Genomic DNA, 14,701 nt, shown 5'->3' with positions numbered 1-14,701 from the left:
TTTCGTAATTCAAACAACTGCGGAACGCTGGGAACCTTTTTTCCCATAACCCCAAAACCTCCGCATTGTGGAAGCTTTGCTTCGCCATTTACGATTCTGCGGAGCAAAATCGCCAACTACGAACCCATCGAATTAGATGAAAACCTCCAAATTTCAATCTCCCAATAAGGTGAAAACTAACTTAAAATACACAAAACTAGGGTGTTGTTAAACCCAGCTCCAATTTCCCACCTATAGCCCGTGAAAGGACGAAAGTACCATTTGAGACTTTGAAGTGGGAAAATGGGGAAAAAAACCTCTCCCGACACGCAGGCGTGAGGTAATCATGCCTCACCACATGGTGAGGCATGAGGTAATCACGCCTCACCACAGGGTGAGGCGTGAGGCTATCACGTCCTCACCTACGGTGAGGCGTGATAGCATCACGTCTCACCCTATGGTGAGGCGTGATTACCTCACGCCCGCATGAATAAATCACAAAAAAAAATAGTTCATAATTGTGGTTAAGTCGAATTATCCGTTTAGAAATAAAATTACGGCATTTTAACTCGGATTACCCTTTAACAAATAAAATTTAAAAACATAAACATTAAAATAAAAATTACTAAACATAAAAGAGTACATATAATATCAAAAGTGTTAAAATGTATGAAGTTCTACAAAAATAATTTAGTTCGCCCGACGCCACGCCTCCATAAACTCATCTATCTCCCTCTTAATGCGTGGAGCATCCTCGTCAGATCGGTGGGTAGCCGCTAGTTGGGTGACACGCCACAACCAGCTAACCCACTGCAAAAAAAAAATATATTAAAAAATAAACACATGTAAACTAATACTAAATAATAATATTAAATAATAATAAACTTACAAATTCGCTATTGACGCGAGCATGCTGGACCGGTCCAGACTGTGGTGCATGAAGGAGATGAGGATGCGAATATCGCATATACCAGTCCATATAAGCAGGATCACAGGCAGTGGGATCGTATCCAACTGGTCGGCATCTCCTCCGATCAATGCCCCGAGCCGATGAAAATCTCCGCCAGGTATCCTCAACTGTGACAAAGGAATGCGTGAGGTTGTACGATAAAGATCTCCATGGTCGTACTGCTTTATCAGGTCTAATACGCTCAGCTGGGATAGGCTGAGTATATCCGACCTGTCGCAGCGCTCGATCGGACATATACGGCTCGACGATGTCTCTACACCGTATCCAACCGGCGTAGGACACTCGAAGCCGATCATCATCGGGGACAGGACCATAAGGCAACCACGTCACCTGAAAAAAATAATACTCAATAATAAATAATAATATACTATAAATAATAATATACTATAAATAATACTTAAATTAATTCTAAAATTTTATAAAATACCTCTATTGCCGTCATACGGTCCAGCTGCCCGCGTATGGTATCTAGTCGGACGGTCGTCTTGCCTGGTACCCCGACCTCCCATCGATATCCTCACCCTCGCGCTCACGTGCAGCTGCAGACTGTCGCAGTACCTCGGCTACCACATCTAGGTAGTCCTCCACAGAATCGCTATCAGGCTCTCTGTCACCAAAATCAGTCGCCCCCTCCGATCCATGAATATCGGGCTGATCCACAATCGGCCCCCTCCTCACCTGCTCCGTCTTCGTCGCAGCCCCTCTCCGCCTACGAGTAGATAGATCAATACCACGCAATCTCGTATGGCGTGGTGTATCATCCTCGTCGTCCATATCTAGACGACGAGCAGATGACGGGATGGATTTCCCACCCCTAGTAGGCCGCTCCGTCTACAAAAAAATTACATTAAGTTAATCTAAAATTGTAACATATAAATTATAAATTACACTAAATTAATTTAAATGTAAATATAAATTAAAAAAAAACCCTTGGACGTATGAACATCACGCCCGCACCACTGGTCGGGCGTATGAACATCACGTCCGACCTATGGTGCGGGCGTAAGAACATCACGCTCGACCAGTGGTGCGAGCATGTGGCTATCACGCCCGTACCACTGGTCGGGCGTGATGTTCTTACGCCGGAACCACTAGTCGGGCGTGATTTTCATACGCCCGACTGCGATTCCGGCGATTTTCAAAAAACGCCAAACAGATTCAAATCAAAGCGAAATTCAACGAAATAAAACTGTAAATCTTACCATTTCGCTTTCCCTTTACGGCTTTTGTCACCATCCATGATTCGGTTCAAAAATTAGTCCGAATTTGATCGAAGATTGTATAGGGTTCTTGAGAGGTTTTGAGTTTTTTCAATTTTGGTGCAAAGGGTAGTTCGGTCTATTCCCGAGGCTAGAGGTATAAATTAGTGGCTAGGTATAGTAATTCACCAAAACTAACATATATGAAAGAATTCATGTATGTAAAATCAAAAAAATACAAGAGTTTGGATCTTGGATTGATGTATGAAATTGAAGTTGGGTTGCATAAAGGATGAAAAGTGAAATATAAGTAGCGTTAAGTGATAATATATACTAATGATATTTCGGCAAAGTAGACAATGAACATGTCTAGTTTAGTAAGATGTGTGGTAATGGATCTAAAATATAAACGAGATTCTCATCTGGACCCGTTTTATAATTAACCCTAAAAAATATTAAAAATATTTAAAAATATCAAATTAATAAAAACAAAATAAAATTCAATATATCAATTAAAAATATGTTTTTTAACTAAATAATAATAATAATAATTAGCATATATAAATAAATAATAAGGTAAATAATTTATTAATCTTCATATTTTTACGTAACATAGTGTTTAGTCATCCTATTTTGAAAAATACATTATAAGGTCCATATCTTTTTTCACTATTAATCCTTTGGTCATTTTGTCTATTTTTTTTAGATTTTTAACTAAACACATCTTCCCTTTCACGACCACCATAGTAATATACAAAATGACCATGTTACTCTGTTATTTTCTGTCTGCTTGTTTATGCCGAATATAATGGTTAAAAATCTAAAATAAAAAATCTAAAACCAATGTTATCAACACTGGACAAGACGCTGTAGGGGTGAGCATGGATCAGTTTGATTTGAAAACCAAACCGAAATTTCATCTATTTCTTGAACCAATTCAAACCGAACTAAAATTTTGGTTTGGTCCAAACCGTACCGAACTAATTCAGAAGTTAGAAGAAAAGAAAATCAGAATGCATCTGCACAAGTGTATCAGTTGATTCCAATTGCAAGTTTAGTACAAAAGGTTCAGATGATGGAATACATGAAAAATGTTATTATGGACAATATAGCAAAGTTTAATACAGATGTTTCACACTTCTATATCCCTAAACTGGATTTTTCTTTTTTTTAACCTGCAATAACTGGGTCTGACAGTTATTGATTTAAGCGGCAACGGCAGCTTCATATTCTTCTCTATCTGGTAATTTCCACCGGCAAAAATGTGTATTCTCAAGTGAAAATGTAATGGTGTTCAGCAAAACACAATTATTCAGAGTTTAACTCCAGCCTGCTGGAACACACATTCTCCTAATGCTATGCAATACATTCATTCTCCTGAAGCTCATTTCCATATAATGTCACCCAAAAATTTAAGAGCTGGAACACCTCTGATCTCTACATCAACTAAGGGTGCCTCAATCAGTTTCAGACTCGAGAGTTCTGGATCATTTCTTATCATATCGAGCGCTCGCATTTGATCCTGTAATGTTTTTCACATTAATAATTCACAAGTTTGTTCCATCCACCACTCATTCAGAACCTAGTTAGTCATATTCAAAGAGAAGAAAAATCCAAACTTGAATTTCTCTTCTCAATGCATTGCTTTGCTTCATTTTCTCGAAAGTCGAAACCTAATAATTACCGCTCCTTATGCTATTTTTAATAGTTAGAAAGCTGAAAATGGAGGGCGAGCCTTGGCGCAACGGTAAACGTTGTTGTCGTGTGACCAAGAGGTCACGGGTTCGAGTCTTAGGAGCGGCCTCTTGCCAAAATAAATTGGCAGGGGAAGGCTTGCCCCCAGTACACCCTTGTGGTGGGACCCCTCCCCGGACCCTCACTCAGCGGGGACGCGTAGTGCGACCGGGCCACCCTTTTTTTCAGAAAGCTGAAAATGGAATGATTAGCAACTCAAAATACCTTTCTTTTCATTGCACAAAACTTGCAGTCATGGGCAGCAGGAGGAAGAATTTGATTAACAATAAGCCTCTTAACCGGAACATTCTCCTTCTCCAGAGATGCACGCAACCTTGACGACTCGTTAATTGCCATCACCTTGCATATAATGGAATTGGTAAAGATTGAGCTACTATACCCTGGAACACATTAGCTGTGCAACATTTCAAGATTTAAGTTTGTTTTCTAGTTGGAAATGGGTTCACACTAAGTATCTTCCCCAATTCAAAACAAAACAGTGATGCATTTTTTAATTCATAAAACTCAGAAAGCACTTTTCTCAACAAACTAACAACAGAAAGAAAATCCTTCAATCAACAGATTGATAAAGCGTATAAGTGAAGTCTTAAAATTGTGTACCGTGGGAATTGTTACTATGACAAACTCTGTCGAGTCTGTATCACGAAAAAGATCGCGCACTTTTACCATCCTCTCTCTCAGTCGTTCCAATTTGTCAGCCTGACAAAATATACATGCATGAAAAAAATAATAAGAAACTCAATGACCTGAGAGCGGCAGATATGCTCCTGGTGAATTTTTGCTTACAGCATTCTGTTGGGTTCCTTCTTGCCCAAAAACAGATTTGATGGCAGATGTGGCAGCAGATATCTTTTGCCTAAGCTGCAATAAAATGTGAAATACTCTCGGAATCATTTCCTATTAATTAAGAAGGAAACAGATGATAATCCTGAGAAAGTTCATTGCAGAGGAAGTAAACAATTTAAAACTGGTCAACTGAACAATTGAAGTAATTGCACATTAACTCTAAAGCTACTATCCTCTAGTCCGATTGTTATTTATCAAGTTATCAACTCAAACTAGTTTCATTCCATCATTATCAAGTTGACAACAAAGCAAAAAAAAAAAACAGAATCGGGAACTCAAAGTCTCCATCTCCACTAAGTTACTAAACAGAGTCTAATTTGTTAAGATTGCATTTGCATTAGATTTGAATTTTAAGTACTTGGTTGATATGATTTCCTTTTTGATATTAAAATTGCACTTCTAAACTAATATTTGATAATATTTTGAGTTCAACATGATAAATATTTTATTTTTTATAATATTACGAATTTGAACCGAATCTTACAATTCAATTCACGAGTCACGATTCACAAAATGTGGATTTCGATTCACGAGTCGAATCTCGATTTGACTACTATGGGTGGGACACTTGGTGGCTGATGGGAGAATAGTTTGTTATTGGCAGAGTGAGAGAATCGGGATCTTACATATAAGTGTGGTATTGTTTTGGGGAGGGCATGTCATTGCATTTTCTGTTATGTCGGCTCTTGAGCTTGGGCAGTGGGATTAGTTCTCTGCTGTATTTCCTTTTCTTCCTGTTTGGCTACTTTTCATTACAATACATCTTGATTCTTCTGCCGCCATATCATTTCTTTGCTCCATTTAGTTTTCTCTGTTCTGAATCTTTTCAAATTGATCTGACCTGCCGGTTATTACCATGGGAAATGACGGCGCAGTCACCACCCGAATGCAAAATAGAATTGATGTGCATAATGAAAAGATTGGGGAAGTGCAAACCCAAATGTCTTCTATGCAGAAGATCCTTACTGACATACCCCAAACAATAGAGAGGATAGTCCTGGGTTGCCTGAAGCAGCAGGGCAAGCAACCTCACCAGGAAGATGATGAACTTACCAAGGATTCTTCTGCTCAGGGCAGTGGTTTTCAATCCGGCGGAGAGAATCGCACAACTTTAGGCTCTAATGGAGATCCACATCAAGAGCAACCTACTCGGGGACAGGATAGTCTGATCAAAACCAACCACTTTGAGAGCGCTCCTTTTCCTGTACCAAAGGTTAAAATTCCTCAGTTCTCAGGCTTGGATCCTCGAGGATGGATCACGAAGGCTGAACTGTATTTTCGAGTCTACCATACTCCGAGGACAATGAAACTGACGTTAGCTCAAATGTGCATGGACGGAACTGCACATAGCTGGTTTGCTAATTTGTTAGCTAAAAATCCTCATATTGGATGGGATCAGTTTCGTAGCAAGCTGATAACCCGGTTTAGCGGCACAAAATTCCAAAATACTCAAGAAGAGTTGCGCTCCCTGTTTCAGCTGGGTTCAGTTGAAGAATATGTTGATTCGTTTGAGACGATTTCTGCTCTTCTTCCCCATCAGACAGAGGAAGATGCAATTGGAATGTTTTTCAGAGGGTTGAGAGAGGATGTCAAGCGTTGGGTGAAAACTTTGTGACCCCATTCCAGCGTAGAGGCTATGGAGATGTTGAACCGCACTGGGTTACGCTGTTAGTCGTCCTTCGGTGAAGGGAAATACAGGAGCTGCCAACCAAGAGTCTAATTTTAAATACCTACTTAATTCCTCATGGAGGCCCCACCAAAAAGATTTGGCCCAAATAGGTAAGCCTTCTCTCTTTTCCAATACAGACAAAAAGGCCATAAATCCTAATTTCATCCCTAATGCATTGAACCCACATCTCAACCAACAAAGATCCACAGCTCCACAAAAAACCACAGCTCCTCTTAATCGATCATCTGGAATTCACCATCTAACTAAATCAGAATGAGAAGATAGGAGGAAGAAGGGATTGTATTTTAGTTGTGCTCAACCCTACTCACCTCAACACAAGTGTCGCGAGGCTAGCCTAAAGAACCCGAGAATGTTGCAATTTCAGACGATGGGGAAATTTATTGCGGCAAGGCTATTTCTGATGATGAAGCAGAACCTGAAGAAGAATGTTAGATTTTAGAGCATGGATGACTCGTTGATCAGCAGAATGGAAGTCTGAAAATCATTAAGCTGAGCAAAATGTTGCAACGATTACCTGCCGTTATGTTGGCTGATAATGGAGCTACTCACAATTTCGAATCTCGATTGAAGAGCAATGCAGGGGAATCGAATCGAGATTTCTTTTGGGGACTATCATTGTGTGGTTGATGCCGTAGTGTTTGAATTGGGTGCTCCGGATATGATCCTAGGAATTGAGTGGTTGGAGACTTTGGGAGACGTCACTTTTAATTGACAAACCAGTCAAATGAGATTCTCCTATCACGATACTCGGGTCGAATTGCGGGGACTTGCTCTAGGCAGTTCTAACCAGCCAGCCATCCATCATTGAGGTCTTGGCTAGAGGAGCAATTAACACGTATCGGAGGGGATGTGGCTGAAATTGATTTACCCACCCAGGGCAGAAGCCCAAAATATCGAATTAACACAACTCCTTAACTTGTACGAATCTGTTTTCCAACCACCTCAAGGCCTTCTCCTCAACGGTCAATTAAGCATGCCATAAAACTTTTCGAACGGCAAGGGCCAATTCCTTATCGTTACCAGCACTTACACAAAGACGAAATACAAAAGCAAGTTCAGGAAATGCTTCAACACGGAATTATCAGACCGAGTCAGAGTCCATTCTCTAATCCGGTGATTTTAGTCAAGAAGAAGGATCAGTCGTGGCCAATGTGCATTGATTATCGGGCTATCACCAAGGTGACAGTTCCTGACAAGTACACCATTCCAGTTGTAGAAAAGCTTCTAGACGAATTACATGGAGCTTGCTTCTTCTCAAAATTGGATTTGAAGTCAGGATTTTCAGAGGTCAGGATGCAGGAATCTTCTATTGAGAAATCTGCCTTTCACACTCATAAAAGGCACAATGAATTTTTAGTCATGCCTTTCAGCTTAACCAATGCCCGAGCAACTTTCCAATCAGCAATGAATGAATTTTTTCGCCCTCTTTGCGAAAACCAGTGTTGGTGTTCTTAGACGATATTTGGTTTATAGTCCTACGTTGTCTCACCTCATGACTATTCTAAAATTATTACACCACCAATTTGTAGTCAATAAGAAGAAATGTCATTTTGGGCAGCGATTGGTCAAGTATTTGGGGCATATAATTGATGAATTTGGGGTATCTATGGATCCGAAAAAGATTCAATCGATCCTTGATTGGCCTATTCCGGTTTCCGTAAAAGGAGTTCGGGCTTTCTTAGGATTGACAAGGTATTATAGGAAATTCATTCAAGATTATGGAAAGATCGCACGACCATTGACTGAACTCACCAAAAAAGATAATTTCCATTGGGGACTAGAGGCTCAATTGGCATTTGAGGAGCTTAAAACCATCATGGTAACAGCCTCCACCATTGCATTACCCATTTTTTCCCTTCCTTTTGAGATAGAGTGCAATGCTTCAGGAAGAGGCATATGAGAAGTCCTGATGCAACCCCGTAGACCCATAGCCTATTTTAGTAAGGCTCTTTCGGATAGGAATTTAACCAAATCAGCCTATGAAAATGAGCTTATGGCCTTGGTGTTGTTGTCTATACAACATTGACGTCCCTGTTGGCTTCGCCGATCTTTCACAGTGTACATTGATCAATAGAGTTTGCGACATTTATTACATCACGGAAACACAACTATTAATCAGCAAAATTGGCTAGCCAAATTAATGGGTTACCAATTCACTATTTGCTATAAGCCGGGCCGGGACTACAGAGCGGCAGATTCTCTTTCTAGAATTACAGAAGAAACCAAGCTTTGTACTATGCTTTCTTCCTGAATGGAATGACAACAAACTCTTAACGGAGAGTGTAGATACTCATGAACCACTACAGAAATTATTTATGATCTCCAAAACTCAAAGCCTAGACCCAGATATTCCTTGCTCCATAAGCAACTGTATTATAAAGGTCGTTTGGTAATTTCTGCTTCCTCTCCTTGGATTCCTACATTACTTTACGTCTACTAGATAGGGATGTCCAAGAATTTGTTCATTCTTGTGATACTTGACAACACCAAAAAGCGTCTATCTTGCCTCCAGGAGGATTATTACAACCTTTGGAGATTCCTCAGAACATATGGGAGGATATTTCTCTTTATTTTATTACTTGTTTACCGAAATCAAAGGGGTATGTGCTGGTGGTAGTTGATAAACTCTCTAAGTATTGTAATTTGTTCCCCTTAAATATCCATACACAACTCATTCATTGGTTGAAATTTTCCTCAAGGAGATTATCCGACTTCATGGGATTCCAAAATCCATTCTCACTGACCGGGATCCCTTGTTTATAAGTCATCTTTGGCAGGAACTCTTCTCTTTACATGGCAGTCAACTTCGTCTTAGCTCAACTTACCACCCAGAGACGGATAGGCAAACAGAAATTGTTAACCGAAGCCTCGAAACGTACCTCCGTCGTTTTGGTGTTAATCAACCCAAGAATCGGTCTCACTTGTTACCTTGGGCGGAATTTTGGCATAACACTTCTTTCCATGTTTCCACCAATACTACTCCCTTTGAGGTGGTATATGTTTTCAGTATGTTCCCGGGGAAATTCGTTGTGAAGCAGTGTATCGGGATTTGATCAATAGGGATGAAGACCTAAAGCAATTAAAATTGCATATTTCTTGTGCTCAGTCGAGGATGAAAGCTGCTACAGACCCACACTGTCGTGATGTTACATTTGAGGTGGGTGAATGGGTTTTCCTTAAGTTGCACTCCCATCACCAACAATTGGTCGTGTGGAGGATCAGTCCTAATACAGACCTTTTCGGATCATGAAAAAGATGTCACGATATTAGATACGCATTAAAAGGGGAATTAATTACTTATTACTTGCTAGTTTTTTCCTTGAAAGTCTGTTAGAAGTTAGTTAGATGGCTCTAGGCATTACAACTATAAGTTGTGTACTGCTGCCACATCAGCAGTACCTTTTCCTATATTAGGAGTCATACCTTTGCAAGGAGGGTTATCAAAAAAAATTATGAAAAGTTATTCCTTTCTCTCTTCTTCCTCTCCTCTCTTTTCTACTTTCTTATTCCTACTTCTCTGTAACCTTTCTCCTATGTTCTTCTCTTCTCCTAAATTCTATTTTCTGCCCTAATTCCTACTCTGACAAAAGATTGGGACAGTCGCTTACAAGCTGCAATTACCACCAACAACCAAGATTCATCCTGTTTTTCATGTGTCCCTTATGAAACGAGCCGTCGGAAATCATCCAACTGAAAACTCCCTCCCTGTCAATCCCTCTCTTGATGAGGCTGATTCCCCCCACCCATCTCACATCTTGGCTGTCTGGGAGATTAATAAGCAAGGTGAAAGAACACAACAATGGTTGATTCAATGGCAGAATGGCACAGTTGAGGATGCTACTTGGGAGGATGAGTACTCCATTCGTAGCCAATTTCCCGATTTCAGACTTGAGGGCATTGATAGAGAAGGAGACAAGGGCCTAAGTTTAGATTAATTGTCATATAGGCCCAAGGTATGGAAGGTGTACTCAAGGAAAAAGGGTGGGACACATGGTGGCTGATGGGAGAATAGTTAGTTATTGGCAGAGTGAGAGAATCAGGATGTTTACATATAAGTGTGGTATTGTTTTGGGGAGGGTATGTCATGATTATTGCATTTTCTGTCATTTCGGCTCTTGAGCTTGGGCAGTGGGATTAGTTCTCTGCTGTATTTCCTTTTTCTTCTTGTTTGGCTACTTTTCATTATAATACATCTTGATTCTTCTGCCGCCATATCATTTTTTGCTACATTTAGTTTTCTCTATTCTGAATCTTATCAGGGTGTGTGTCTATTGCACAAGCATGTACATACACAACAATTCCTCAATAGAGATCATTTTGCAATCTCCGGTTGGTTGATTCAACTTTTACATTTGGCACCACCCCAAAAGCCTAGATTCTTGCAATAAACTATATCAACCTGCAAGTAAACGCCCTTTGGGATTGAAGCGTGTACAACACATACCCACTCCACCATGTCTTGAAATTCAATAATAAATGGTGTTGTCACGATTGAACCCTCGACCCCTTGGTCTAAGAAGCTCTAATCATGAAATCATTTAACCAAAAATTTAAGCTTACTTATAAGGCCAAAGAATAGTTTTGTGTATTATTTCTGACAAACATAACACCAAAATGGTTTAAAAGACAGGTACAGGTTTTCACAATGTTAAATTCGAATTCATACCTTCAATATCTTGCCTATAGATGCATCCAGGAAGTCCGGCAAAGACAAAAGTCGCAACGTATGGCCCTGAAAAGAAAATTAATGAACCTTAACGAAATCATTTTCAGAAATTGTCACATAAATTATGGCACTTCCTCTCACCGTGGGTGCAGTATCAAACACTATTCTGGTAAACATGCTATATTGTTCTGATTCTAGAAATTGTATAACCTGCCAAGAGGATCTATAATCAATAAGAAAGAAACAAAAAAGGCAGGTTAATCCAGAGTATGCAAGATGAACAAATTAGAAAAGCATACTTTTGAAATTGCTATAGCTTCATCCAGACCAGGAGGAGGCGTGTCCAGAAGCTCTCCCAATTTCAATTCTCCTATCTTTGTCAATGCAGGGATTAGAAAAAGGTCAGCAGCATGTACCGCAATAAATGCAAGAATATCAATTATGATTTTCCTCACAATGGGAGAAATTAAATGTACAGCATGGAGGTTCATATCGACTACTAAGGGCGGCCCGGTCGCACTACGCGTCCCCGCTGAGCGAGGGTCCGGGGAGGGGTCCCACCACAAGGGTGTACTGGGGGCAAGCCTTCCCCTGCCAATTTATTTGGCAAGAGGCCGCTCCTAAGACTCGAACCCGTGACCTCTTGGTCACACAACAACAACGTTTACCGTTGCGCCAATTCATATCGACTACTACTTTAATAAAATTTAATTAGCATAAATAAAATAACAAATTTAGCATGCTTGGGTTATGCTAAACATGCGTTGTTATTGAGGCACTCTAAGAAAGGGATTATTTGGAACTCACAACAAATAAGATGCTTTCTAAAATCTAATCCTGCGGTCCAAACAACTAAAGGTAAAACATTAAAGATAGAATATTACCTGTTCAGCAAGCATTCCAAGACCCATGCCATCCATGAAGTCTTTTACACCAGTTCCTTCACTTGTCTGAGTAGCAGCACGGAATTCTTCTTTTGACTTTTCTGGGTTTATCTGTTTCAAATTAAAGATCTTACTCAGCATATAATTAAGAAAACCATCATAAACTCATTCAAAGCAAATTCTTTTATTTCATATCATTGACTATCATGCAAACATCATAGTTACAAAAAATTAACAGGCAGGTCTGCTACAACAAACCTCAAGTGCATATAGTGGGGAATCAGGTCCTTCAACTGGTACCAGCGTCCCTCCAGTCAAATTCTGAATTAGCACAAATACATGACAAATTCTGTATCTCAACCCTTTCTTTCTCAATGTGATTCAGAACTTTGAAAACAGAAAATTAATAATTCGGTGATTTTTAAACCTGAGCAAAGGAATCACTCAATGAGTGTGCTGGATCAGTTGAAACCACTAAAGTAGGATGCCCATTGTTTGCGAATTTCACAGCAAGTGAAGAAGCACAACTTGTCTTTCCGACTCCGCCCTTCCCACCAAGCATGTAATACTTCCGTTGTGTCCCAGAAACCATATCATCAAAGCCAGCAATGTCTTCCGCTGGAGCAGCCACAGATCTTACTGAGAAAAATGTGCCAAAAAGAAAAAGAAAAAATCAATTTATAGCTCCAAAGTTTCCAAAGAAGCAATAAAGACAGCAAAAGACGCACTTATGTATCGAATTACTTCTCGAAACCACCAAGGACCATGCCGTAAAACAAATTCCAATAGAATTTAGAAAGTCTAGGCGTTGCAGCCACTTACATATACATTCAGCAAAAAAGAAGTCCTAAATGACTTTTAGCATGTGACTATACCAGAAATGTCATTGTCAAAACATGGATTGATATTCAATCTAGACTGAGAAGCATCTATAGAGCAGCGTAAATTTAATTATGCATTTTCCTGACTTTTGATGGATGGATTAATAACTAACCAAAACCTAACTCTTTCAGAACTCAATATTTGTTCTTTGCAGAAAACCCCACCTCTTGAGGAGCTTTAGCATTCCTATTTGGTTTTCTTCATTTATTTAAAGCAAAAAGCAACGGAAAAAATCCCCATTCCAGTACTCTAAATCGAATCCTTTTCATACCGACCTACTCACTGAAACTAAAAAATCAATCAATTAATCCCAATTGATATATTTGTAATTCTAAGCCACCAAATTATTAGTCACCAGCAACGAAACCAAAATCAGACCATAGGCTATCCAGAACGTAGAATTCAAACCATCAAACTCTAAAACAGTGGCACAAGAGATTCAATTAAAGATATTTCACTCAATAAAACTGATAAGGTAAACTGAAAAGAGAGAAAATTCAGAAAAGAAAAATATAAGAAACTGGTATTGAAGAAATCACCTCGAAGTGAATTCCTGGAAGACTTTTGTCTGACGGAGAAGGCGATATAGGTTGTAGTAAGAGAGATAGGGGAATAAGTTTTTGGTGAAATAGAAAAGAATCCCATTACTGCCATAGAGTTTCTTGAAGGTAATAACTTGCGAAGAGAAAATGAAGCTGAAGAAGAAGGGGAGGGAACGAAACTACACATACACTTTCTTGCCACACTGCTACTTGTTGCCATTTTTCTCAGTTTCTGGTAAAAAAGAGAAGCACGAAGTTCGTTTTAGATTGTGTGGGCGTGTTTGTATCCTAAACCTTTTGCCCATTCCTATATTTTTTATTTTTTATTTTGTTGGCTTTTCTTTTTACTTTTTACGGTTAATATACAATTTTGTGTAAAAATTTATAGAATCCATTGTAATGAATATAAACACACCCACTTCCCACTTATGGAATCTAAATCACCACATGAATTAGAGCTCATATGAGATCATCACATAGAATCGGTTCTCAATACGACCCAGTCCTACAATTTTAGCCCGATCGAGAGATCTTCATTGACCCGTCAAAGATCAAAACCCGATCTGTGGGCACATGTTCACCCACCAAAATATGACACTTAGCTCAACACGCTCCAAAACTTATAACTGTCCATCTCTATTCGATCACAATATAAATAGAGTAAGACACTTGGAGGTACACTATTTCATTCATTATTTATTAAGCTTACATTATAGTTTTGATTTAATATTATGTTCATCTTCAAATCGTCTCTAAAAACCAACTTAGGCATTGGAGCGGGTTAGCCGGACTTTGGCTCCTCCTTTGACCATAGTTCTATCTTATTTCAGGCTTATAAGAGGAGTGAGATTCTGCCATATTCAATTGGTGCGGTGAGCGTGGATCAAGCATAACATGACTCGCTTAAACAGTTCCATTCACTTCCCTTCCTCCAGCACACTCCCTGCAACTAGAGTCCAGAGAGCAACAGAAGAAGAAGCACACCGACTATAATAGGTCAATAACGACCTAGCTCTAGAAATGGTGAGAGACGTTGATACCTTAGAGCCACATCAACAAAGGCTCTTATGTGCAATCTCTTTACAACTGGCATAAAACATCGGATTAGTCTAGGGGGGCATTAACATTATGCGACAAGGGCATGCTCTCGAAATGGCAGAGGTCAAAGATAAATTGGAGATGGTAAAAGAGACCATCTCATACATTAATAGATTTGCAAATACAACCTGCTTTATTGCATATCACACTGTTCGAAGTTGTTGTCACCATCGAGAGGGATCATTGGTGA

At 39.5% G+C, this 14,701-nt stretch overlaps 2 protein-coding genes across 2 annotated transcripts; both read right to left on the bottom strand.

The window, feature by feature from the left end:
• Positions 1 to 627: 627 nt before the first annotated feature.
• On the bottom strand, positions 628 to 2,687 carry LOC136227682 (uncharacterized). Its single transcript, XM_066016410.1, has 4 exons — positions 2,152 to 2,687; positions 1,377 to 1,780; positions 869 to 1,279; positions 628 to 789 (listed from the first exon to the last, which is right to left on the bottom strand). The coding sequence occupies exons 2-4, from the start codon at positions 1,389 to 1,391 to the stop codon at positions 670 to 672; spliced, it is 546 nt and encodes a 181-aa protein (XP_065872482.1). The 5' UTR covers positions 1,392 to 1,780; positions 2,152 to 2,687; the 3' UTR covers positions 628 to 669.
• A 466-nt stretch (positions 2,688 to 3,153) lies between these two features.
• LOC136226974 (ATPase GET3B-like) lies at positions 3,154 to 13,691 on the bottom strand. The gene is made up of 11 exons (XM_066015686.1): positions 13,411 to 13,691; positions 12,417 to 12,628; positions 12,248 to 12,310; positions 11,990 to 12,100; positions 11,405 to 11,479; positions 11,247 to 11,315; positions 11,106 to 11,171; positions 4,690 to 4,764; positions 4,504 to 4,602; positions 4,108 to 4,242; positions 3,154 to 3,670 (listed from the first exon to the last, which is right to left on the bottom strand). The coding sequence occupies exons 1-11, from the start codon at positions 13,631 to 13,633 to the stop codon at positions 3,533 to 3,535; spliced, it is 1,266 nt and encodes a 421-aa protein (XP_065871758.1). The 5' UTR covers positions 13,634 to 13,691; the 3' UTR covers positions 3,154 to 3,532.
• Positions 13,692 to 14,701: the final 1,010 nt, after the last annotated feature.

This window comes from Euphorbia lathyris, chromosome 4 (assembly GCF_963576675.1).
Source record: "Euphorbia lathyris chromosome 4, ddEupLath1.1, whole genome shotgun sequence".
In the NCBI taxonomy this organism is placed as follows: domain Eukaryota; kingdom Viridiplantae; phylum Streptophyta; class Magnoliopsida; order Malpighiales; family Euphorbiaceae; genus Euphorbia; species Euphorbia lathyris.
This window is presented reverse-complemented; position numbering and strand designations above follow the sequence as displayed.